This window comes from Labrus bergylta, chromosome 13 (assembly GCF_963930695.1).
Source record: "Labrus bergylta chromosome 13, fLabBer1.1, whole genome shotgun sequence".
Lineage (NCBI taxonomy): Eukaryota > Metazoa > Chordata > Actinopteri > Labriformes > Labridae > Labrus > Labrus bergylta.
Genome location: NC_089207.1, coordinates 18,310,289 through 18,337,434, shown reverse-complemented (window position 1 = coordinate 18,337,434; position 27,146 = coordinate 18,310,289). Strand labels below are relative to the sequence as shown.

General features: G+C 40.1%; 1 protein-coding gene across 1 annotated transcript; it reads left to right on the top strand.

Annotated features, from left to right (window-relative positions):
- Positions 1–1,200: 1,200 nt before the first annotated feature.
- Positions 1,201–26,805, top strand: hibch (3-hydroxyisobutyryl-CoA hydrolase). Its single transcript, XM_020633212.3, has 14 exons — positions 1,201–1,355; positions 1,592–1,634; positions 1,732–1,863; positions 2,767–2,851; positions 4,242–4,322; positions 4,741–4,793; positions 13,646–13,724; positions 19,917–20,062; positions 20,880–20,966; positions 21,198–21,256; positions 22,448–22,529; positions 24,256–24,375; positions 25,071–25,104; positions 25,740–26,805. The coding sequence occupies exons 1-14, from the start codon at positions 1,324–1,326 to the stop codon at positions 25,853–25,855; spliced, it is 1,149 nt and encodes a 382-aa protein (XP_020488868.1). The 5' UTR covers positions 1,201–1,323; the 3' UTR covers positions 25,856–26,805.
- The last annotated feature ends 341 nt before the right edge of the window (positions 26,806–27,146 follow it).

Here is a 27,146-nt window from a genome sequence, read left to right as displayed (position 1 = left end):
GTTTCTGCTTGTATTAAAAACATAATCACAAACATATTTTTACATGAAAATATTCAAAATTGTTCGATTACAATAGCAAGCATATAAATATAAATGAAGGGATGTCAGCATTAACTAGTTAATTGTGATTAATTAAGGTCAGAAATTAATGCATTCTTTTTTTGTAATGTGGTTTATCACATGCTATTTTGTGACTTTTTGACATAAGTTAGTGTCTTCAGAAGGTACTTATTTAACTTCAAAATAAAAGCAGGATTTAATTCAAACAGCAAGTAAAGTACTCTCACCTTAAAACAGAAAACAAATTCAAAATAAAAGCCTTTCAGTTTTTATTTAGATGCAAAATAATGGAAATTTAAACATGGGATTAAAATGCGATTTCATTGTGATCAACTATTGAAATTTTGCGATTAATCGTGATTAAACATTTGAATCGTTTAGCAGCCCTGATAAATTCAGTTTTAAGTATAGTTAAGAATAATATTCAAACTTTACATGACTTCAAGTACAAAAGTATTTTTAGTGAAAGTCACTCAAAGATTCAAAGGTTAAAGCAGAGACAAAGTCCAGCAACTGCTTCCTTTTAGAACGTAATTATGAATTAGACATGGTTTTATTTTGTATAAGTCAGTCTGTAATTTAAATATTTAAGGGTCATTTGTAAATGTGCAGCACATTTTAGTTACTCTATTTGATAACCTTATTATACAGCATAAACATTCTTATTGATAAGTAACTATAAAAAAATCAGATGCATTTAAAATGAAAATAATTTAAAGAACTATAAGCCTATATTCTGTTTATATGCTTAATTTGTATCGCTACATTTTTTATGGTTTTCCTGTATGATCATGGTAACTTGCAGAAATGTGTAAAAGCACAAAAGTACCAGGTCAATATTCCACAGTTAAAATTTAGTGGAGTACAAATAAATACCAAATTTATGATAAAATGACTGGCAAAGAAACACATTAAATGAGTACGTTTTCTACTTTAAATCCACTGTTTCCACTGAAATATACTGATGTAAATAAACAATGCCGGGACGAAACAAGAAATGATGTCCCGTATCATGAAAACGCAGGAGTGGCAGTACCTCCTCTCCTCAGCAGGTGGCAGTGCAGCGCAAACACGTTTCGACCTGGCTCTCCCTCGGTGGTTCGTCCGCCCACTGTTACGTCACATCGCTGACCAATCAGGACCCGCTCCATACCTCTTCCAGGAAGCAGCTGCAGAAAAACTACAGAGGAAAAAGCAAGGAGAGTTAGCTGTACCTGAAAGTGCAGCCTCTGTCCAGACGATATTACTCAATAAACTATAATTATGTCCTTTACCATTTTAACGTCGGCGTACAGGTATGTTGCACGCGACTGTCTTACCTGAAAACGTAATTTTACTCTTGAATTAAGTTTTGTTTCTGGTTATGAAAAGTCAAACATGCTGGACTCAAGCTGTCACAACGATGATAGTTATTGTACTCGTGTGTTATACTGTTTTTTAAAGGTAAATTGTTTAACTTGAAGGTCAACATCCGGGTATCTGTGTTTGTGTTTATTGATAATTTGAATCACTCTCACCTTGCTGTTTCCAGACTGAGGTCCCTTTGCAGATTACAGCGTATCCAGGGACATATGGTGAGAAGATGTGGTAGTTTCACTGTCATGGACAACACAGATTAAACACTGATTACTGTCATGTGAAAACTCTTGTTGTCTCTTGTTTGTGGATCAGATGTCGAGTCAGGCTGAACCCGAGGTTCTCCTGGAGAAAGTGGGCAACGCAGGCGTGATCACCTTAAACAGACCCAAAGTCCTGAATGCTTTAAACATGACCATGATCGGACTGATCTACCCTCAACTCAAGGTGAGTGGAGAGCTTGGCTCAGTGTGTCAGAGGTCAACATCTGTGTGTTCACAGAGCGCAAACATTTCACTTGAAGCCACTGAGAGTGCTATGCATTTAAAGCAGTTTAGGAGAATGAATTACTTTAAAGACGGAGAGGGTAGCATTCCCTGAAAAATAAAATATAAATAGATACAGTTAAATATAAAGATGATAAGTTATAATCAAAGCAAGGCAAAGCGCCTCATCTTTGTGGTTTTTATCGACGCCATGTACTGCTTCCTGAGATCCTTCCCCTCAGCTTTCCGACAGCGATAGTCGCCTGTAATGAGACGTTTGTGAAAACAAGCAGCTCAGGAAGAGTTTGGGGGAATTGGCATAGCAGGGACACAGCTCGGTTTTTTGCTACTCCTTCTATTTAAACTTTGGGTGTTGTGAATGATTGGGTGTAGTATTCTTGTATGTATAAACTTTCTTCAACTTAAGCCACATGAGCCTTTTGAATCTTTCTTGTGTGAAGTCAAGTTGTTTTTTTAAAAACAAAAAAAAAAAGTATTTTTGATGGAGAGATAGGACAGTGGATAGCGTCGGAAATGGGAAGTGGGGGAATGACATGCGGGAAAGGAGCCACAGGTGGGATTCGAACCTGGGCCACCCACTTGGAGAACCACAAGCTCCATGCTTGGGGCCTACGCAGTCACCACTGCTCCACCAGCACCCCTGAATCCAAGTTCTTAGTAATTTCCTCAACACATACTGTACTGGATGTGAAAATGGCTAATGGTCAGGGTTTTGGTTTTAGGAATGGTGGTTGATGGGGTTTCTGTTTTATAATGTCTAAACTTAAACAAAATGATGCAATTTTTTAAAAATTCTCCCAAAGATGTGCTGCTTTGTTAAAAGATTTTTTTTCTCTGATTTTAGAAATGGGAAAGTGGAGATGACCCCGACATTGTGATAATCAAAGGAGCAGGTGGGAAGGCCTTCTGTGCTGGTGGAGATATCAGAGGTAAGCAGCAGCAGCCTTCATGGATTCATAACACTTCAGTATGGGTAGCCGAAACTAATTATTTTACCAATATCAATAACTTGTTGATACAGTTTATGGAGACACGTGGGGGTCCTATGGGGTTTAATGAAATACCAGTTTGGAGAGCTAAAGAAATAGGCTGCTGGGTTTACTAACCATTAGGGTTAGAAATAAAATTATCTTTTATAATCTGACTTTAGATCAAGTTTAATTTGCCAAGTCCTTTAAATAAAAAGACAAATTTAATCAAGATTAAAGAGTAGTTTTTTTTACAACACAGAAATGAAGGGGCGGGGGGGTAAATACCTGTATCAACCTTTTATTTAATGTCTGCAAAATGTCTCCAGGCTGAGTGTGACTCTACAAGCTCTTTGAACCTGAAGGTTTGGGACGCCTGTTTTGTTTTGGCCAGAGGGATAAAACCCAGGACGAAAGAATGTGACTACACAGTTGCAGCTTATTTATTTATTTCATTTAACTGAAAAAAAAAAAAAATTGAGATATGAGATTGCCCACAACCAGAAAATTATCAGGGAGAACAGCGACGGCCAGATGTGTCTCCCTCCGAGTTATTTAAGCTCCTCTTTAAAGCGTCCAATGAGAGCAGCTCGTTAAATTACGTCCAAGTAAACGGAGCAGCAAACTTTTTTCCCCGGTTCAGTTCTGACCTTAATTACGGATGGGGAAAGAAAAGAAAAGATCCTGGGACTGAAGATTTTAAGTACCTATTCTCTTCTGACTGATGAAGGTCAGACGGTTTGTAGGACGCACACCTATAAATAAACGTGTTCATAAGAATACACCAGTGTTTAAGTCTCCGGTGGACGAAGAAGAACATCCAACACATGTAACCAGAAACAATGATGAGGGAGGGATTTAAAATCAGTGATGAACCTCAGATACACAGGGGTCCTAAGAATGTAAGCTATGAGATGAAAACATCACCGTAGTCCAGACACAGACGGGGAAAGTGGCGGCAGTCAGAAAAGAGAGGTCAGGGTCATGGAAGATAATCACTGTGTCTGCATGGTTTATTACTGATGATGACTCGGATTTGTGTTTTTTTTTCCTGGTTTCTTCTGAAAAAAAGGAAAGCAAAATAAATAAAAAAACATTCTTTTAGATGAGCAGTTCATAAAAGAGGTGAAGTTTGTGTTACAACAACTAAAAGGTTAAGTAGCGTATAAGGGTCTGCGGGTGATGCATACATCAATAAATAATACATATTAAAAAGAGAGGAGTAGAGAAATCCTGATGTTGCGATGGCCATGAAACCTGGTTTGCCTGTCTTCATTGTTCCCCTTTGGACTTTATTGAAATCATGTTACCTCATTATAGTTTTGATCTGTTTTTTTCTTCCTCCTCTCAGCGGTCACAGAAGCGGGAAAAGCTGGAGGTTCACTTGCAGAGGACTTTTTCCGTCAGGAATACATTCTCAACAACACTATAGGTAAGTATCACATTTAAAGACTATGACAAGGGCCCCCACACTCTCTCTGGCTTTGTGCTAAAGAGTGTATTTGATCATATTATGTCTCGGTCTGTTTTCGACCTTCATCTGGAAGGACATTGTACCAGATGAAGCTCAGTTTGACAAAACATTGTATGATCAAATGAATTTGTCAGCATAAAGCAAGACATTGTGCTGGAGCCCTTTTTATTGTCTTTAAGTATAACCCTCCTCCAACGCACCTGTCACTCACTCAGGTGTGCAGAGATTTATTTAAACCCTGTTGAGTGAGTGTGTGTTATCTATTGAAATACACTGACATACAAACAGACATATGGCCTCAGGTGAAACAGTCAAACACCTGGACTTTAACATGATCAGCGTGCTTACTCAAGGTAAATATTCTTTCACTTTTCAGGAACATTCAAGAAACCCTACATCGCCCTTATCGATGGGATAACAATGGGAGGGGTGAGAACATACATTTTTTCACGTGTTTACATTTTTATGTTTTGAGAACTGCAGTTGATGCATTGTAATGCTCACATTGTCCTGTAGGTGTCAGTAGTGATCTATCTGTCTATGTTAGCTGCTGCTGGTGGCAAGGTGGCTTCTGATTGGCTGTAAAAAAAAGAGTGACAAAGCATTGTATCTGCCGCTGTTTATTCCCCAAATTTTTTTAAATTTTAAATCATAACTATGGCCTTACAATAATAATGAGACATAATAAATCAGAGCTGCACTCATGCTCATTTCTCTGGACTTTTAAATGTGCGGATATTATTTGAATCACCTGGTGACGGAGGATTTTAGACTTAAAGGTGAATCTGTTTTTCAGTCTCATGACCTTGACAGTTCTCTCACAGCCGCCAGTGAATACAGGTTCACTCTGTGTGCGTCTGTGTGTGTGTGTGTGTACTCCTCAGATCTTTTTTGATTGGCAGTTTCTCTGAGAAAGAGTTAGCGGACCTTGCCTCCAGGTCTGAAAAGAAAATCCAAGTACTATAAACCTGCATTCTTTTTTTATTTATTTATATTTTTTTAAATATTTATTTTTGGGCTTTTTGTGCCTTTAATGGAGAAACAGGACAGTGGACAGAGTCGGAAATCAGGCAGAGAAAGAGTGGGGAATGACATGCGGGAAAGGAGACACAGGTGGGACTTGAACCCGGGCCGCCCGCCTGGAGGACCACAGCCTCCATACATGGGGCGCGTGCACTAACCACTGCGCCACCAGAGCCCCAACCTGTATTCTTTTTAATGGCGAGGAAGGGAGACACCAATGTTTTCAAAAGTCTGCCTGGACGCAGAGGAGACAGTAAGCTTACCTTCTAGTTGATTTGTAACTTTTCTGTACGTTTATCTTGTGACCGTTTTTATCAGTACACCCACACCAAATGAAAGTGTAGTACATGAAATAAATTGCGGGGGTTGCCGATAGCCTAGTGGTTATGTTGTACGCCCCATGTACAGAGGCTATAGTCCTCATTGCAGCGGTCGTGGGTTCAAATCCGACCTTGGCTCTTTGCTGCATGTCATGACCCACTCGCTCCTCCCAACACTTCCCTCTCTCTCTCTTCAGCCTGCCTATCTAATAAAGGCAAAAAGGCTTAAAAAATAAAGTAAAAACATTGTCGAACATTCAGACTTCTGCAGTGTGTTTATCGTGAATGCGATCGAGTAATGACGTTGGGATTAATTGCACTGTCCTATCACGCACTTGGTTTGTTGGCAGAAGTGTACAAGGTAAAGGTTTAATTGTTTTGGTTAAATGTGTCAGTCTAGTAAACATCTGACACAGAAATGATTGAAGCTGTGATACAAAAAAAAAAAATCCTCTCGTGTGTTTGTGTTTCTGTGTTTAGACAGCGACCATGTGAACCCAACTCCCCCATTTTTTTTCTCTCAGAGAGACAGAGCCTGTAATTTATTTGTCAGAACAGAAACTGAAAACACAAAGTCGGCTGACGTGCGGTAATGGATGCGAGGAACAGCTGAGTGCTTGGTTCTGGTGTCTGCTGCACCATATGGTGTGTTACGATCGCTTCAGTTCACCGTCCCAGCAGAAAACCTCAAAAGCTGTGATGTTTGTTGAATCTTCTGTGCTGCTTATCAAACACTTATTTGAGCTCTTTCAGATTCATCACTGTGGGAATAAAGTAAACAAAAGTCCTCTGCAAAGTCAGCACAGAGAAAAAATATGTGAATATTGACGCAGGCCATCCTCAGTGGTTAAAAACAGACTCGTTCTATATATGGAAAAGTCCGAGAGGGACCAGAGTCCCTGTTCCCAGATCCACTCTGAGCTCCGGGCAGAACTCCCACGTCGGAGCAGCATTCTTGTGTTAGTGATAACAAACCATCAGGGAGTGAAGGCGAGGCATTAGCAAGTCAACGAACACACACACACACACACACACACACACACACACACACACACACACACACACACACACACACACACACACACACACACACACACACACACACACACACACACACACACACACAAATCATTCACAACACCCGAAGTTTAAAATCCACTATTATCAGAGCTTTAGTCATCATTTTAACCAATAGCTGCTTAAAAATAGACAGCAACATTGGAAATGTTTTGGTACTGACAACATACATCATCCAAAGGTGCAGGTAATTTAATTGCAATTTTTGATCATTGAAAACAAGAAATAACCCAGTATTGTTTGCTTAGGACTTGTATTTTTTGTTGCTGTGGTATTGAAACAGGAAATACAATTGTTTGATTATTTCTAGGATCATCTCTAAGTCTCAAATCCTGCTTTGGTGAACGCCTTAGTTTGTCTCATTAGAGATGTGTCCGGTCGTTGTTGCCCAATAAATGAATACTTCTGCGGGCAGTAATCGCTTCCCCTTGGAGACAGAGCTTTTGTTTGCCAACGTCAACGTTGACTAAGTGGAAGGAAAGAAAGCGAGAGCCAAAAAAAGACCTCAGCGCAGGCTTTGATCTCTGCGTTCATGTCCTCATCTTTCAGATCCAGTGCAGAGCTTGTTTTGAAAGTCAATACTTTGTGTCGGAGTGATGTGGAAAAGATGTCGCTTTCTCCTCAAGTGTTTGTAACTATTAACTGTCACTTGTCTCTTCACGACGACGTTAAGGCAGCTACATTTACCACGTGTTTGTTTCACTTTCAAACACGGTGTCGAAATGTGCTGGTACCGCTTTAGCTGGTCTAAAGTAACATAAATAAAATAAATCTATCAAGAAAAAATGATTGTGATTTCACCTCTGTCTGTTTGTTTTTAAGAGAAGACTTCTGTTGATAGTTCAGCCCTTTGTAAAAACACATGACAGGATGACCAGTACAGGAACCTCAGCTAAAAACAAGCTTAGCACCTGACCTCAAGTAAAGCTAACGTAGCTAGCTTAGCGCTCAGCCTCTTAGCATATCCTGCATGTGCGGAAGAACCTTCTTAACTTGAAATGCCTTATTCACTGCATAAATAATGTTATACACTCGACTATGACCCCCATGTTGTTGTTCACTGTTGTCACATAAAGGATGACCTGAAATCAACTCAGGAGCTTTTACTCCTGGCAGCCATTAAACATCTATTGTGGACGCTCAGATAAACTTGCCAAATAGATTAACTTTGCAGCAAGATAGAGGAATTGGTTATCGATCAAACATGCAGATTATTTTAGCAGCTCATGGATAACTGTATAAGATAAAACATGCACTTATACCTAATCCCACGTTTTAGACCAGTGGTTCTCAACTTGTGTGTCGGGACACAAGACCCAAAAGTGGGTGTGGGAGACATTTTCAGTGGGTCGTGAAGGTGTGCCTGGAAGGAAAAATGCTGTGAAGCGTTTTTTTTTTTTTTTTTCATTCAGCTTCTTTGTTCTCTCACGCTTTGTACTGCCTGAGGTCCAAACTGCACAATTTGTCTTTAAATCAATCTGATTGATTGAACAATACAAGACATTTGGGGTCAGGATTTTTCATGAAGGAGTAGTGGGCGGGTCCTGAGGCTCGACCGGTTGAGAACCACTGTTTTTTAGACTATTTCAGATGCGTTTGTAAAGCCCATTTTGATATTGCTACAACTCTGGAAAAAAAGTGCCAGAATTGATTTCTCTGCTAAATGTAAACCTGTATGTTGTTGGAGAGTTACTTAGCTTTGTCTTTGTTTGGAGAGCCGTGTGTGGCACAGGAGAGGTGACACTGTATTGTATCACTGGATTCACCTGTTCTGTAAATATTTGGTTTGTTTCATAATAAGGGGTTCCATTAAACCCTCCATAGTTTTGTAAACACTGTCAGCCAGCTTGTAAATTTAGAAGCCCATTCAGTGTGTAAGCTTTGTCTCTAAACATGCACGTCTGCATACTTCACACCTCAGATGTTTACAGCAGGCTGTGGAGAGCTGTTCTTATATGGGTGCTTGGTGGCACCACAGCATCATGATGTTCCTCTACTTCTATGGTGACACTGATAATGTTACAGCAAATAAACGGTCCCCAGGGTGCATCCAGGGTTCATGGCACGACATCTATTTATTCAGTTTTTTCTTTCTTTGCATATTCGGGAAAAAAAATCTTCTTTTCCAGAGTCGTTTGTCAGGTTGTCAGGTTTGTTTGTTTTTACAGGTAAAAAGTGTTTACGAGGTTTAGTTATCTTGTATTTTATGAGCAGTGGCGGTTTAAGAGTCTGTTGGAGACCTAGGCAAAAAGTCACACGGGGCCCCTCCAACCAGCGTTCATCACCGTTACCCCCAATTTCCAAATACTAGCCGTAGTTCGCTGCCCCTCCAGTCAATCATTGTGTTCACACAGCGGGCTCCGCTGTCCGTCTCTGCCACCAGCACCACTACGCTCTGCTCCGTTTTAAATACGCTGCGAGTCTGTTTTCGACGGAGCACGCTGCAGGTCCACGTCAAGCAGGACAGAACATGAAGAGTTAGACAAGGAAACGCACAGAGCATCCAGTCAATTTCAAAATAAAACACAGTGGGCCCCCAGTGGGGCAGGGCGCGTGCTGTCCGAAGGAGTAAAACTGTGGCGCCGACGGACCACGGCGCGCAAGGAGTACTGTATGTGGGGATTGGGGGTTATGTCATCAGTGATCTGACAGAAAACCAACAGAAAATACGGAAATGTGAAGTTTTTACAGATTTTAGCGATAACATTATTTTTAAAACGTAGATATAACAGGATAGTAAAACCCTTCATTTTCCTCCGTCAACTTTCATGACAATAAAGCATGCAACGCTTGACAGTGCAACCAGAGTGAGTGCTGGCAGATGGGGCCACCTTAGGGGGGTTTCCTACTGTCAGAGAAAACTTTGGACATTTTGAGCCACTGCTGTGGTTTAAACTCTGTCATATATGGGCACCGCCCCCCCCCCCCCCCCCCCCCCCTTACTGGCCTGGGGCCCCAAGCAGTTGCCTGCCTTACTAGTTTACAAGCTCCATATTCTCCATGAGTCGTAATACTATAATAGATGAAGAGGAACTCTGCATGTTCAATCCAAAAGTTTTTTGTTTTTTTTATACGTTTTTTGGGCTTTTTATGCCTTTTATTATGCTGCTTTGAGGACTTTAGCCTCCGTACATAGGGCGTTTAATCATTTAATCAGCGTATTTCACACCTCCTCACTCTCCAGTGGCTCTTTGTGAGCACACATCCCTGAAGTCAGTGTCCCCCTGTTTAACCTCAGTCTAAAAACATATCCAGACCGTCTTCTGCTGTTGAACTCTGCGCGGCCTCTGGACTCATGAACTCGCCTCTTCACTCAATATCCAACTCGTGATCGCCTCGAGCTCACAGGAAACAAGATTTAAGAGGCCACAGAGACGAGTCCAGCATGTGAAATTAACTTTATTAAATCTTCTTTTCCCTCTCTAATCAAGTGAAATGAGACGTAGATTTGATTAAGGGTGTGTTCAGCAGCTTGATTCACTCCTCACAGGAGAGTGTTTGATGTTGTGTTTTATGGAGGACTGGGGAAGGAAAATGTATCTGCATAGTTACAACATAAAAGTAATTAAATAAAAGAAAAGTAAAACAATGGCTATAACCTTCAAGTAATTCTATCTTTCATGGTATTATATTTTTCTTTATTTCCTCTTTTTAGTATTATCTCTATTGTCATGCTGTCATCATACTATTAGTGTTTTTAATGACTATTTATTACTGTTTCATTTCTCTGTCTCTTTGAGCTGTTTTAACAGGTTGATTTTCCCTGTTTAAGGATGAATAAAGATGATCGGTCACACTTTAAATGAAGTTCACAATATTCTCCATTAACTAGTTGCTTATGCTCATTAGAAAGGCCCGACCGATACTGGATTGTTGGGGCCGCTGATGCTGACATATCATCCGATATCTTTCTTAGATCTATGTTCAATCTGTAGAGATAAATACCTATAGATCTAAAAACATACATTTATTGTGTTGATCCCTAACCCACTTAATGTAAAGTGTTACCTGATGATCTCATCTTAATTGAAAAACAAAGCTACTCTAAAATGAATGATTTTTACACAAGAGATATCAAACTTAAAAATAAAAAAACGTAAATGTAATACAACAACTGAGGTGGAGGTCGGAGCAGTGCCGTGCACGAATGAGGAAGGCGGTGGTTGTGGGGACGACACAGTCAGATGGTGGCGGCTTGGTATTAGGGACGTTGGGTGGTAAATAAAGTGTAAAGGTTATATTTGTCATTCTGTTTGGAGTTTGATATACATACCTCTCTAAAGATTTAATCTAGTATAACCTTAAACAGATGTGTTTCTTTATAAACTCAGTCGCGGGATTGAACTGTAAATATCTTTGATCTCCTCTTTCCGTTCCACAAAGTCCAGCAGATTTACGAGGGAATAATCCAGAGCCTGTGTTTGCTCTGAGTGCAGAGGCAAAGCGATCGTAAACTTCAGCTGACAGGAGTCACAGTCTGTCTCCTTTGTTTCTTTGTATTGTGGATCTGGTTCTTTCAGGGGAGCCATTACTCCGTGCAGAGGTCTTTTTGGTCTCCAGTAATCAGATATTTTTAATCCACTCTGGTCATTCGTCATGCAGCCGTGAGGCAAACCCTGCAGCAAGTCACCTCTCTGCAGAGCTGCAGAGCGTTGACGGTCTGGTAACGAGGAGATTTTTTTAAATTGTTGTAGTTTTTGCTCCGTTATCCTCCAAAACAAGAAACATAATATAAGCTGGAAAGCCCCTTTAATAGTGGGAAAGATATGGTCTGCTTTTTCTGTTGTGTCTCATGCTACACTCTACTGTAGACATTCTAAAGACATTTCAAATTCATCCAACATTATTTCTTTCTTTGCCTCCTCTCTGATTTCTCTCTGCAAACCTCGACCAAAATGATTGGATGCAATCACATGTCAAAAACAAACGGACGTGTTCTGTTTATAAGCGATTATAAGGCAAAAAGAGTAATGAGTAATTATCGTCATGCTCTTGGCCTTGAAAAGCTGCACGTGTGACATTGTTTAATTTAAAAACCTGACACTCGTTTGTTGTGATCTGAAAAAAAATCAAAGCAAACCAGAAAGAGAGAGATGTTTCATATCCAGCTGTACGGGCAGATTTACGGTCCCCTTGCCGTAAAACCACGTATATGACTTTATTATCAGACATGAATCACCAGTTTAATCCCAGTCTGCGGTGCAGGTGGATATGAACCCTCAGGAGGAGGATTTACCTGATGACCTTCTACAGACATAAATCAGCAGCAGTCGCTCCGTGACATATTGGATTTTATCTGAGCTGACCAGTGACTGGCCCTGCTCATAGGTACAGCAGAGCTCGATGATTAATTCATTTATAAAGAATCGTCTAGAAAACTGAAGGTCAGTGAAGTAACGTGATTACTTTAAAGAGCTGGATCACAGCGCCTCCACAAACACGGCAGCATTAATCATCTTTTTAACCTTCAGCTCAGTACAGAATCCTTCCTGTGCGTCTCTTACTTTTTATTCTTCATTTTATCAACACCTACATTTTATATAAACTGATGGATTTTATTAATTCTGCATTCTGTTGTCATCCAATCAGCAGGATGATTCAACAGCTAGCTTTCTGATAAAATAACAGTTATTTACAGTATGCTGTAGGAAACTTGCAGATAGATGTGGTATATGTTTGTGTGAGTGTAAATATTATAATTGCATTTACAGATGCACATGTACAGTAGCTGTATAAACCTTGCCAGGGTGAGTTTTTTGTGTGACTGCCTACTTGTGTGAAATGTGTGCTGTACATTAACGCTGTGATTCTCAACTGGTGGGTCGGGACCCAAAGGTGGTTTTCAGTAGGTCGCGAGCCTGGAAAAAACCTGGTGTCACAGTTTGTGAAGCGCTTTTTCAAAAATGTTTGTTGTGTTCAGTTTACTGCTGATACAAAAATATGACGGAAGCTGCAAACTGAACAAACTGATCGATTTCGCATTAGATGGATCGGATTGGTTGAACAATATCAGAAACTTGGGTCATGGTTTTTTAGGGAGGAGTTGATGGGGGGTCCTGAGGCCAGACGAGTTGAGAACCACTGCATTGACGGACACTGGACTGAAGTGATGTGTGTGATTCTCTGCACACAGTCTCTGATTTCATACTAATAAGAAGTTCACAGCACTCACCATTATCTTCCACAATCCTGGACAGCTTTACAGTTCTGTTATCACACCTATTGTATATAGATATATTTATTTTAATATGTATTTTATGGTATCCTGTTGAAGTCCCCCGTTAGCAGGATCCCTTACCTTTGTACATTTATGTTCAAAAATAACAAATTTAGACATTCATTTTGATTTTATACTTTGACAAATGTCCCATCTGTTAACATGGAGGTGGCGATTCTTTAACCTATTCTGCAGCCAGTCAGTAGGTGGAGCTCCAAGTGTTTTGGCTTCACTTTTTGATGCGCTGTCACGCCGTCCATCTTTTTATACAGTCTATGATATCAGTGTTATTTTATGCAAAGAAGCGGGATTCAAGGAGAATCCTAATTGTGCTGAAACTGTCCTCTGGCCAACAGCACTCATTAGCCACGACTTTGCTGGGAGACACACACACACACACACATGCGCGCACACACTCATTAACACAAGGGTCGACCTGGTTTACTGTTTTCCTCTGGTCAGCATTTTCCACCTCAAACTCCATCTCTCTGTAGAGGTGACAGATATTAATCATTTCTCTTTTTGACCCGTTCTTTCCCTCCTCATTCCCTCTCTACTCGTCCTCGGACTCTGTTTCCTCCGCTCTTCTTCAAAGCATTGATTTAATTTTTTCTGTGTCACCTTTTGTTCTTCTCCACCTGCAGGGTGTTGGTCTGTCAGTTCATGGACGGTTCAGAGTGGCCACTGAGAAGACGCTGTTTGCCATGCCGGAGACCGCCATCGGTAAGAGTGTCAGGCTGCACAGGTCAGACTGTTAATGATGGAGGAGCTTTGATTTCAGTCCCAGAACCAGCTAGATCTGCTTCATAGATTCAAGGTCTGCATGGAAAAAACTCCAAAACTCTTTAGAGAGAGGATAACGAGATGATAGAGATGGCCAATATACAAAAAACCTACAAATACTCTAAAACAATATTCTGGTTAATCAGGTCCAGATTCAAACTTTTATACTGCAAGCACCATTCAAACAAAAAGTGTTAATAACAGAACATTAGGAGCATTTAAAGAGATACGATATTATTCAAATTGACACATTAAAATACAAAATATATTAAAATCCAAAAGAAAGAATGATGTTGGTCGATGGGAGCCCTGTGCAGCGCCGTGCTACTCATCCAGGCTGCAGCTACACAAACAACGCATTTTGTATCGTGGCTTCCTCAGGTTCGCTCTCCACTTGATTGGCATCAGTTGTCTGTTTACAAGACTTTTCCTTTTCACCAGTGGGTGATAATTACAGGTCATGTGACAACTAAAGTCATATCAATACACATAATATCAATGCCCTGGATTACTTAGAACTTGAAATAGTTATGATAAAAGGCTGAAATGTAAAGTTGCATGATGTGATGGAAACATTCAGTGAATCTTCTTCATTGGTGACTTTCAGGGCTCCCTGCATGTGGAATCATCAAGAACTTTTCCTCACTGTTTTTCTGTCTGAGTCTGCAGTTTAAACAGTCATTCCTGGAGTACTAAGCTAGTTTGCTCTTTAGCTAATTGACTCCTGCAGACAGATGGTCGTGTCCCGAGGCGCTGAGGAGATTAGTAACAAATCTCCAGCCGATAATGAATTACAGCTGACATTAGAGCAGAAACGAGCTGGTTGGCACTTAATCCTTGAAGATTTATCATACTTGGAAGGCTGTACATAAAAACAACATCAAACATTGATCACACAGGGGTGTGACAAGAGAGCTAATGTCTCTCCTCAGAATGTGTGTCAGCTTAATCAAGATGTTTAATGAGAAGATCCTCAAATCTTTTAAAGATGTGACAGAAAAGTCAGCCCAGACTTTAGTTTATTTGGCTGTGAGTCAAAATACAAAGTCACTTTCTGAAGGTTTATGTCCATCACATACACCCACCAAACACACGCACACACATCACGCTCATTCTGGATCATTTTTGGTCCTTAGGAAGCCGTGATGAATCTTTAGCTGACGCTGTCCTCTTTGGGTTGGTGGATCTGAACCTTGGTGTTTTCACACATCCACTAAACTCTTAACTTTACCCTTCCTTTTTTTCCTGCCATCTTCCTTGTAAAATGTCTGTGTGAGGTTGGGGTGAGCCAATGTGAAGGCAGCAGGGTGATGATGTTTAAATCCTGCGATCAGTGCCATCTGCATGCACTAAATGAAGCTTGGTTCTCTGCTAGTGTGCTGGACATTTCTGTTATGAATGCAAAAGAAAGGACATTGAGTCAAGCAATGTCTTTGGTGGTTATTTATTCTTCTTGCAAGCAAAAGGAACAATGCTACATAGTGTCAGTCAGTATGCTTGGGTATTTATACACATGGTTCACAGAAAAACCTTCATGCCTATATACGGAGAGTCAATGAAGGCGCAGTCACAAATATCGAAGACATTTTGTCGTACATTTCTCACAATTTCAACAATGTCGCACAACAGTAACGTCCAGGCAACTTTAGTATCTTTGATATTTTGCTATTTGTGAGAAACCTTCATCCATATAGACAAAACAAGAATATTACTTATGAAATTATTGTTGCATTTCTCACACGAGCTGTGAGTAAAACGTGTCCTCGACAGTAAACAGAATTTCTTACATTACAGCCAGTATGTTCTTTCACACCCGTTCAGTGACACTGTGAATATGACTGATTACAAGCAGCTTTGATATGAAGTCATAAACTGTACTTGTGGTGACGGATGCTTTTGCTCCGTCTGACACTTCAGCTGCATCCTTTTTCAACACCTCCAGCCACCCATGATCCCCTTTAGGGACCTCGGTCCGTCAGGGAAAGTCTCCCTCTGTGAGGGACGCGTCAAAAACAACTCTGGAAGATTTCAGAGGCAGTCCGTCCATCCTGATACTTTGGAGACATTTCCAGGAGTGCATGTGTGACAGTGGCTTAAGTAATGCAGGAGTTGCTTGTCAGTCGTTTCCCCAGTTCAAAGGTCACTCATGCATTTGACACACACACACACACACACACACACACACACACACATCAATCTCATTCTGCAGCATTTTGAGCTCGCTCTGATTCCTTGACTTGGATGCCAGCTGACAGAAAATAAGACTACAGGAAAGGGAAGTGTGAAGTTTTTGTTGATGCCGTCTGACTTGTGTATGTGTTTCTCAAAGGCTTAGTTGAAGTAAGACATCTTAGGAAAGGGAACCGTGATTACATTTCACAGACGAGGATTTGTTGAAGAGATGGATGTACGTTACTCTGTGTTTTTACGGGTGTGTCCTCTGTATCTGTGAGCTTGTTTTCCTCTAATCCATGCTCCTGCACCAACATGTTATCTACTTATTGCAGGTGCGTACGCTTAAAGAAAGGTTTGTTTTGGTTTAAATTTTAATTCTAATAAACACAGCCAGAAGCTCGAGGTGGCTTTAAAACTGTCGTCACTTTAGAAAGAAGGCAGGAAATCTTTGGCTAATCCTCTTCAGAGCTTGTTGTGTTTTTCACTTTTTATTTATCACTAAAGATGCTTAGCTTCCAGCTTTTCACTGTCATCATCAACACGTCCTCTCTGCAATCAGAAACTTTGACTTCATACTGCTGTATTTCTATCATACTTCAGAATGTATTATTATTTCAGCCTTGATCCTGGCATCCAATCCTCTCAAAGCCTCTCTCTTTAGTTCTCAGTCATTTTGTAGTTTCAGGCCTGTTTCCCAATGATGTATGTTTACAGTATATTGAGTTTCAAGAGCTGGAAAGTCTTAAAATATCTCAATCTGAGTCCGAAAAGAGTAAAGAACACAGTACAAGCGTGTTTTTCAACAGGAGAGAGAGTGAATGTGAATCAGTCGAAATGAACAAAATACATGAAAACACCCGTGATGGAAGTTCAGCAGGTCTGTAGTTGTTTTTTCAATGATGTACCCCTTGTGAAAATATGTTTTCACATTTTTTAGTCAAAATCCAAAATAAAGAGGTGAGCCATTGTGCTGCACCTTTAGTGTCTGATTACAACCTTCACTGCTAAACATCTCCAGAGCTGCAGCTGCTCCGGCTTCATGCAAATGTTGAATCAACCACTTCTCCCCGCAAAAACAAAGTACAAACTGGGGCTAAGCAGGGTTGCAAGGGGGGGCGCGAGGCTTTGTCTGCTGTGAGGTTGTCAAAGAGAGATCTGCAAAGATTAAATAAAATCATGTTAATACATTACTGTGACATTTTGGTAAGAACAACTGTGTAGGCATATTCTGACAAGATTTTATTAAATCAATGACAACTCTTAAAATGTGTGACTTTTAATAAACTGATCTTTACTTTTTTTTTAAAACGTATTATTGCACAACTAGAATGCTTGATTTCCTGCTGAAACAGCTGCATGCTTGACTCTCGCTCTGCAAAATGCTTTTTAAATGAAGTTAAGTGAAATAGTCTTACACGCTGATATTTTTTTTTTCATTTTTCAACATCTAAACAAACTAATCACGTTTCTCAAGTACAAAATAGTGAATAAATATATTATGGGTAAATGAGCGGTGGCTGATTAATATCAGGATAAAATCTCAAACCAATTTTTTTACTGCCAGTAACCATTCAAATGTACAAAACCCAGCTGATACAGATATTTCTATGTTCTTTATTCTTGTAATCTGCTATAGATGACATGTTTTTAATCACCTCAGGAAATCCTCTCATGACGGCCAAAAGGCTGATCCATTATTTCTATTTGGATTTAATGACCTGGGTTCCCTCGCCCCCTTCACAGCCCTGGTTATAATTTATGAAACGCTCCCCCTCCATCAGTCCCCTGTTAACACCAACGACAACACCTTATAATTCAGCTATCCTACCAGCTTTATCCTCTCTGGTGTTCATAAAAGAGCGTCTGTGACGTTTAGAATTTGGTGACTAGTTTGTTAGTTACTATCAAAAAGTAACTGAGTTACTACTGGAGTTACTACTTTCTAAAAGTAACCAGTTACCAAGTAACTTCAGCTTTACTTTTTTGGCTTCATTTAGCTTTCTAGTTACTGCAAATAGTGTGGCGTTACAGTAACAGTGGGACTGACTTTGTTTTTGTTATTCTTCAGAAATGCTTTATTATTTGTATCAATATATATCTTCATAACTACACACACAGTCTCTCACCCGTCTCGCCCTCATGCTTTAAGGTTAACCCCCTCTGCGGCGGGATTAACAGATTTAACGCAGCTCTACCGCCATTCTGAAAAACAGCCATAATCTGCAGCATTTATGATATTACATTTTTAGCTGTGAATCAGGTCAGCTCATCTAATCCCTCTCTCTCCCATGATGCACTACCCCCCCCCCCCCCCGCGCCCCCAACCCCACAAAAAAAGAGCCTCATCCTACACTTACAGAATACCAACATGACCAGTGCAAGAAATACTGAAAACAGGATCAGTTGAGTCCAGATTAAAGCCGAGGATTGTGATGAAATATTTCATAATCATTAATGCTTGTAAGCTGTAAGCCGCATGTTTGGCTTTTTGCAGTCTGCCAGGAATTATTTTACTCTCTTATTGGTTGTTCTTAGTTAGTACGACATCACTCACCTGCAGAGAGATTTAAAGACGGGGGAGTTATTAAAGGCTCTTCATGGTTTTTAAGCAAAGCAAGTTGTTAAAATGTAACCATTAATTCTGTATATTATCAATAAATCATTGGTATGTTATATCAGAGATTCTTCCTTTTTTTACATGACAGTAAATTAAAAATATTTTTGTGTGGGTCCATTTCTGTAACAAAAAAAATGATGACACAAATTTGAACCAGTTAGATTTTTTCCTTAGCAAAACGATTTGATTATTATTATTTTTTTTATTTAAAAGGCAGCATAATTGGTTGATATTGGTTGACAGTGTCTTACTGACATGCTGATGAACAAATTTCACTGGCAGATAAAAGCCTTTTCAGATACATCGAAAATCAGCATAGATGTTTTCCGATGTTCGTGGATATGAAAAGTTTTTAATATCATTTTTAATCCTGAAAACAAACACCTTCTGCGTCATGTTTTGCAGAGAAGTTGATTTCACCAAAATTATTGACATTAGGGGTGGGAATCACAGGGTAACTATATGATATGATCCAAAATGGAAGGACATGATGCGATACAAAGGACAAAATACAATTGGACAGCTGCACGGACATTTGAGTAATCTGAGTGTTTTTCAGCAAATAAGGAACAGAAAGTTGCATTAAAAAAAAGAAAGAGATTTGATGTAATTAAAGGCATAATATGTGATTTTTTGATCCAGCAGATGTCGCCCTTGAGCACCAGCATGAAACCAAAACAACTTGCGCTGCATAGTTGTGTTGGCATGCTAATTCTAGCGCTCTTTATGCTTGTATCTTCACACTGCATGTAAATTTACCTGAAATGAGCGTGATCTAGAAACACAGTTAAGCAGTGAGTACAGTATGTTATTCCTCTTTTCTCTAGTCCCTCAATTAAACAACTTTTATATGCCGGGGAATGAGTCGGCCGGCCGTTCGTGCGATGTAAACAAACAGAAGATAGGACTCTGAAAACATCACAGACAGTGGGACTCTGGTGTTACACCCATTGTAGACAGTCATGACTCACAGAGTTATTTTCAGAGGATATACTTGGTTTCTGCTACATTTAAGTGTGGAAAATCACATATTCTGCCTTTAACACATGGTTGAATAAGAGAGCCCTAAAAGTCCCAATCAGTATTTTCTGTATGTTTTTTTTAACATTTCAATAAAAATTCAGAAGGATGTTCATCAGGATTTGTTTTTGTACAACAAAATGTTTTTGGCTTCTTAATGGTTAATTATTAATAAAGGCTAGGGGTTGTTTTTTTTGTTTTGTTTTTTATTTCCACTGATGTGCTTTCTGATTGGATGAGCAGTGACAGATGTTCATGTTGATTGTTGCTGTTCATCAAACATGTACCTGACACAGTTTTTTTCTGTTTTATTTTGACAGGGCTTTTCCCTGACGTGGGAGGAGGCTATTTTCTGCCGAGGCTCCAGGGGAAGTTGGGTCTGTTTTTGGCCTTGACGGGCTTCCGTCTGAAGGGGCGTGATGTGCAGAGAGCTGGAGTGGCGACTCACTTTGTAGAGTCTATGAAGGTAAATGAAGTTCAGATGATATACCCACCTATAATCTTATTATTTATATTCTGTGATCAATTAAAGCATCCTGAGTTATTGTGTGTGTGTGTGTGTGCGTGCGTGCTGCAGAGGCTTTTGCAGGACAGGTGCTCAGTAGGGGAGGGCTGGGTCACAGCTCCGCTGGAAAGCCGGATGCTGAGTCACCGTGTGCGTCTCTCTCGTGTTAAAAGTTGCCAACACTCACCGTCTGCTCCAGAGGCAGGTTGTGTTTGTTTGCGGTTGGCGTGAGGTCAGAACAGTTGGGGCCAGTGTTTGTTAAAAAAACTGTGACCTTGACTTTTAGGACGCACAAACAGAGAGTGGGAATTAGTTTATTTGTACAGCTTCTACATCAAAAACAAGGCTGGAATAATATTTAAACAGGCGATGGATGAACTTTGATCAACTAAACAAATCCTCAGCTGTCTGTTTTTCAAAGATTTATAACTTTTAATCTGGTGTTTCTCGTTTAAGTGACTGCAGAGACATCTCCACATCTGTGAGTTTCATGTTGGTAGTTACACAGCAGTGCATTGGTGTGTTGGTGTGTGCTGCCTGATATGTTCAAACAACACGTAAATACACAAAGAGAAGAAGAAATGTTCAATCCAGTGAAGCCATTACCAGAAATATGTTGCATTATGGGGAACATGATGGAAAGATCTGCCTCCAAACCAAAATATTATTATATTTGGAGTAATAAGTGGCCTCTGAATCAACAGTCAAACAAGCTGTTTTTAAAAGTAGTTTTTTTCCCCTGTGGCTCGTTTAATTCTAAAGCTTTTTATTCTAACAGATCCCGGAGCTGGAGGAGGAGTTGGTGCACATGAAGTCTCCCTCTAATGAAGACATCTCCAAAGTGCTGGACTCTTACCAGAACCAGGTTAGAACCACCACGAAAGTAACCCTTACTATGACTACACTGTAACAAGCTAAACCACCAGAAACACTAACTCAACCCCTTTTTGCATAGTGCTCCCCAAACAGAGACATGACAACCTACAAACCACTTTGAAAAATCACACATAAATAAGTCACAACATCAGAGAGGAAAAGGCTTTGAGTCGTCCTGAAGTCGTGTGTCTGTGCTCACACTTCTTCTCTGTGTCCACAGAGCAGTCTGGATGCTGAGAAGCCTTTTGTCTTGGACAAGCGCATGTCCGATATCAACAGGTATGTCTAGTTCCTCAAAAAAACAAACATTTTGTGACTGGTGTGAAAAGAAAACTAGTCAGCATTTAGTGCAATGTATACTTATGTTGTCCTGGTCAGATTTGTTGCTAAATGCAGCATCTTTATGTCTGAATATTATGTACCGGTAAATGTAAAGAGCTGTATTCTCTGGTGCTAAAATTTCCAGTTTTTTTGCTCGGATAAAATACTTAAGTTGTTAAAATATACTATAAAATATTTTAGGCTTTGGTGCTGATACATTTTGCAATTGAAAACAAGTGTTGCACCCTTTTTTCCCCTGACTGGTACAAACTCAACCTGTCTCCATAAAGGTCCTTTTTTATTTGTTTTCCATTGGCACAAGTTGCTATTAGTGTCTGGATGATTTTTTCCTGTACCACCTGGTCGTGGTTCCAGGGTAGCTGAGTGGATACTAAAAGCAGATTAAACACAAATAATTATACGTGTGTGACAAGAAACATTCTGCAGAAAGCCCACATTAATAATTACAATCTTCTTATTAACTCAACCTAGATTTTTTTTTTTGAAGCAGCCCGATGAGCCATGCGTTGGTCTCTTCACAGGGGAGACGATACTTCTGTGTTCGGCTCTTAATAAAGATGATGTTGCCGTAGTTTCATGCCGTTTTCATAGGAGTCCTGCAGGTGTTCAGGGGCTCTTATCCGCTGTGGAGAACTACACTGTAAGAAGTTATTTGTACTATAAGCTAGTCAATAGGAGTTTAAACTTTAGGTTGTTCTGCCATCTTCCCAGCTGCACTGTGCTGTGTCCGTGGTTCTCTGCTGATGATGCATATTTCAAATAGTGTTTATATTCTCCAACAGCTGGACTCTGTAGTTCATCAAATGTAACTCAAACAGGATTAAAGTAAATGGTGTATTTGTGGGGACTATTTTTAGCTGAAGGCCTTGTGATGCTTTTAATAGTTCTGTGACGACCACGGCTCTGTGGCACGAGGTATATCAGACTCATGGAGAGCACTTGGTCACTTTATAGTTAGATACTGTCGGTTCATTTTGACAAAAGAAAAATATCAACACAACATCACAACAGACTCTTAAAGCACAGGCCTTAAAATGTTTGGACAAATGCTCTAATTTAAGAAAGAATGAAAATCAATTAAAGCTCAACACCACCTAATGAAATCATGCGGCTCTTTCCTTCTGGCAGGCTGTTCAGCTCCAGCAGTGTGGAGGGCATCATGCAGGACCTGAAGGCTGACGGCTCAGAGTTCGCTAAGAAACAAGCTCAGGTACGATCCCCGACCTGCTGCTCTATCAGCATCACTGACGGTTTTTTTTTGTTGTTGCAATACAAGTGTGTGAAAAGAAATGAAGCAACACTGCTGCAGACCCAAGGGCCCAAAGGACGCTTTACATCGTGGACTACAGTCACACTGTCTGCAGCCGGACGTTACAGCACACCAGAATTCAATAATGTTACATAGTCTTAGATTAAAGTTGGTTGTGTATTTAATCAGTCAGCACTCTGATGACCTCTGCATGGTGATGCACAGTCTACATAAAAAGTATTTTTCCCATGGCATGGCCAAATAATCCTCTATATTGACACACTGCACACACACACAGACACGCAGACGGTTGTTCACAGAGGAGTCTGGTTCTGCTCGAGGTTTCTGCCTTTTCAAAGGACGTTTTTTTCTTGCCACTGTTGCATGGTGGATGACTGTTCAGACTCTCTAAGACCTGCTCCTTTTGTGAAGTGTCCTGATTTGGTACTGTCTTAAAGAATCCCCTATCAGTCTGACTTTAATATTGTGCTTACACACACACACACACACACACACACACACACACACACACACAGTTTGTTAAAGTCCTGCTGTGTCTGTGCACATCCCTCCTGTTGGCCCCCCTACCAGATAAATCCCACCGAGAGAGCTGGAAGGGAGCCACGGCATTATTGAGCCTCAGCAGTTGATGTTAGTAATTAGTAGTAACCCCGGTTTAAGCACTTAATGGGGTTAGTTTTAGTCCTGTTCCTCGCTGGATGGACCAAAATCCCTCCAATGGGAGACCACAGAGCTGTTAGCGGACCACAGGGGCTCCTCTCACATTCTTTCTAAAGAATTACAACATTGACTCTTCATGGATAAGACTTTGTGTATCTCTCATATTGTGTTTAAATCGTATTGACCTAGATTGTCAAAAGAAACAAAACTTGTGAAATGAGGCCTTTAGATACAACATCAGACCCCTCCCTCATCCACCACACCCATCTCTTTCTTGTGGAGTCGACAGGATATAGGGTTTAACTCTGTTTTTGCACATTTACATTTAATCTTTCATATTTAAGACTAGTAATGCTTAGTTAAATCCTGGTTGTATATATTCCCATTCTTAGTTTTGATATTTTTAGTGCTGATTTACTTTGTATTTAATATTATATTGTGTTTAAATTTGCTAGTATTGTGTTTTTTGCTCATATTGTGTGTTTAGACAACCTGCTGCTATAACGCCACAATTTCCCAGTTTGGGATCAATAAAGTAATTCTATTCTATTCTATTAAACGATATATAATTACTGAGCCGTAAATGAGCGCCTGCCTTATCACAATGTTTTTATTTGATCTGTAACATTTAAAATATTTTCTGTCAATCAGCTGCTTCGAGGCTTTGTGCTTCCATTTTTCAGGCTTCAATGAACATTTATCTTTTCCACTCTCCTTTCAAATTATGAAAATCTAAATTGGAGGGGGGGGGGGGGTTCACCTCGAGCATCAAATATTTATAATGAACCCACATCCTCTGTAACTATCACACCGCTGACTCCCTGTCCTGTCTCGTACATTAAACATTTATGACCATCTTTGTCCACACACACATCGCCCTGCTTTGTTTGTCTTCTCCGAGGATTATGTTTGATATTTTGCAGAACAAAGATCCCATTGTCGTCTTTCTGTTTGTAGGTTTAGCCTCGAACACAGAAGTACTCAGAAATGTTTGTTTTTCTTGCAGACTTTGTCCAAGATGTCTCCGACTTCCCTGAAAATGACCTACAAGCTGCTGCAGGCCGGAGCAACTCTGAGCCTGCAGGACGTGTTGGTGATGGAGTATCGACTAAGCCAGGCCTGCATGGTAAAAACCAACACACCTCCTCCAAGAAGTCTTGTCTCTCTCAGAAACATTAAACTTCGTATTTAATGTGGAAATGAATGTTTATCTGATGAAGGTCTAGTACCGAAACGTTACCAATGAATGTTTGTTTGCGAGTTAGACAGTGTGCAGGAGTTTACCTTTGACTTTTTGATGGACACACTGTTCTCCTACGCACCTGTCTTATGAAATGGATGTACAAAGGTTTTTTTCTATTTTGAAGACTGTTTCAGAAAAAGTCTTAAAGTATAACACTTAACTGCCTCAGGTTATAACAAACTAACTTGGACCGAATCCTTAACTTGCCTGTGCTGAATAAATGATGAGACAGTCCTGCTCATGAGTACAAAGTTATACAACATCAATGGTCGCTTAAGTCAGCTCCAACTTGAACTTGAACATGTTTTCTAGTTTTGCAGTGGATTTAATCAACACTTTTCTCATGTTACACTAATGCATTCAAACAAACTATACAGGTCATGAAGGTAATGCAGAATGATGTAATAATATATATATATATTTTTAAATGTGACTGTGGGTGTGGTGAGGGCCTATGGTTTGTATGTTTCACATTTTTTTTTAAATGTGCCATGCATGTTGTGGTCTTGCCTCAGAGTAGGACTCGATACACTCACGAGTCTCTTTCATCTCATGTGATTGTTTCTGTTGTTTTGCAGAGAGGCTGCGACTTCTATGAAGGTGTCAGAGCCCGTAAGTACCTTCACTGCATGTGAAATAGAGAGGATGTACATTTCAAACATGTTTCCATTTTTAGGAATTGCACAGAAAGCGATAAAGAACTAATGAGAAATGTTAAAGGGGACATATTATGAAAAATCCACTTGTACAGTGTTTTTGAACATATATTTGGGTAACCTGAGTGTCTGCTGAGCCACAAAATGTGAAATAAACCCATCCAGTCCTTTGTTTGTGTCTGCATAAGTCTTACAACAAATTCTGGTAAATTCTCCCCTCCCCTGATATCTCCACCCATGGACTCCACCTCCAGTATAGAACAAAACTTTAGCGCAGGTCCGCCATTTTTATTCTCCCTACAGAGGAGTGATGTCTAGCGGGAAAACTCAGGGGGGGCTCATTGCATTTAAAGAGACACACACACCAAAACAGAGCGTTCTGAGAGCGCTGGTTTATACAGGGTCACAAACCTCTGGTGCTTGATTCATGTTATATTTTGACCAAAGCACAACACAGATGTTTCATTTAGACCACAGAGGACTGTTTGAAAAGGTAGAAAAGGGGTTTAATATGTCCTCTTTAAAACTTGTGAACTTTCTGCTATCGTTTGAATCCCTATCCGTCATGATTTTCTGCTTGTGCTTCTGCAGTGCTGGTTGATAAAGACCAGAATCCAAAGTGGAACCCGTCGACTCTGGAGGAGGTGTCAGAGCAAACTGTGGAGCAGTGCTTCTCCTCTCTGGGAGACAAAGAGCTGACTCTCTGATGTCAGTCTGCTTTCCATCTCCAAACACACACACCACTGAGCCTTCACCAAGCCTCCTGTCCAAAACATACCTGCACAGTCAGCCATTCAAGAGGACTGTGCGGCTGAAGAGGGGAGAAAAACTGTTATATTAGTACAAACAGTGCACAGGTCATTTACTTTATAGATTGATTCCATGTGATTTAATACTGTGGTGACATTTTACAGGAAAATCCAAGCTGCTCCTCCACAGCTGAGGAGCTCTGATTCATGTTCCCAGACAAAAATAGAAAGTAGTAGCAGCAGAGGTAGCTAGCAGATGCCCTGTGTGTCACACATGAGAAATGTGTAGTGTAAACTTGCTCTGCAGCAGGAGCGGAGTCTGTTTTTTTTTCTCATGAACTCTCTTCTGCTGCAGAATCGAGCAATGTGCCGCACAGCAGCATCAACATGAGTGCATTGGAGGAGAAAATGATCTCACCACTGAGTGCTTTATTACATTTCCTTCCTGTGGATGTTCGTATGACATGGATCAGTATCATCAGTGTTTCTCCAGAGTGCTCACTTGCTCTAATTCAGATAAAGTGTTGTCTTGTATTTCTGTTGTTTTATTACTCAAAGTAACTGAATGTTTTTAGATTGACACTCCCAAGAAAAACACCGATAGCATCTGTACAAATGTTTGCTCTGGAGTAACAGGATTGTCTAAATGCATAATATAAAATAAGTACTGCCGGATGTTTGTGTTGGTTTTAAAATGTATTTCTTCTTATTGCCACTGCTTTTGTTAGGAATCATAGAATTTATAAGGAGTGGATGTATCCTTGAGGTCATGCTGGATACCTCCGCTTGTTATTTGCAGTCTATAATCAATATGCCTGAACAGAAGTTCTGCATTATTTGGTGAGATAACCAGTCAGGTGAGACATGAAGACTGGAGCAGAAAGCAATAAAGAGATTTGGTAAAGAAACATCAAATGTTTGTTCTTTGTAGTGGAAAAAAACCTATTAGAGTATAAAACATCTACAGTTACAATATTGAGGGTACCTTTACAACCCACCAAAGTGCCTCTGTTATCGGTATGAAAGCTGTTCAGATAAGAAATCTATGCATTTATTTCATCTGCATCTTGGGTGATAAACTGGACTTTTCCACCCACAGTTTGGAGCAGAAAGAAGCGTTTTAATTCCTCCACTATAAATGGAAGACCTGGGAACAACAATCTGTTGCTCACATATGAACAATGATCAGTCAGTAACATAAATCTGGTCTTTAACACACACACACACACAGACTATTAGGGGCCATTTT

Coding starts and splice junctions, on each gene's coding strand:
- hibch (XM_020633212.3), top strand. CDS start 1,324: ATGTCCTTTACCATTTTAACGTCGGCGTACAG. Junction 20,063..20,879: donor ACTTTGTAGAGTCTATGAAG/GTAAATGAAGTT, acceptor TTATTCTAACAG/ATCCCGGAGCTGGAGGAGGA. Junction 22,530..24,255: donor TCGCTAAGAAACAAGCTCAG/GTACGATCCCCG, acceptor TTTTTCTTGCAG/ACTTTGTCCAAGATGTCTCC.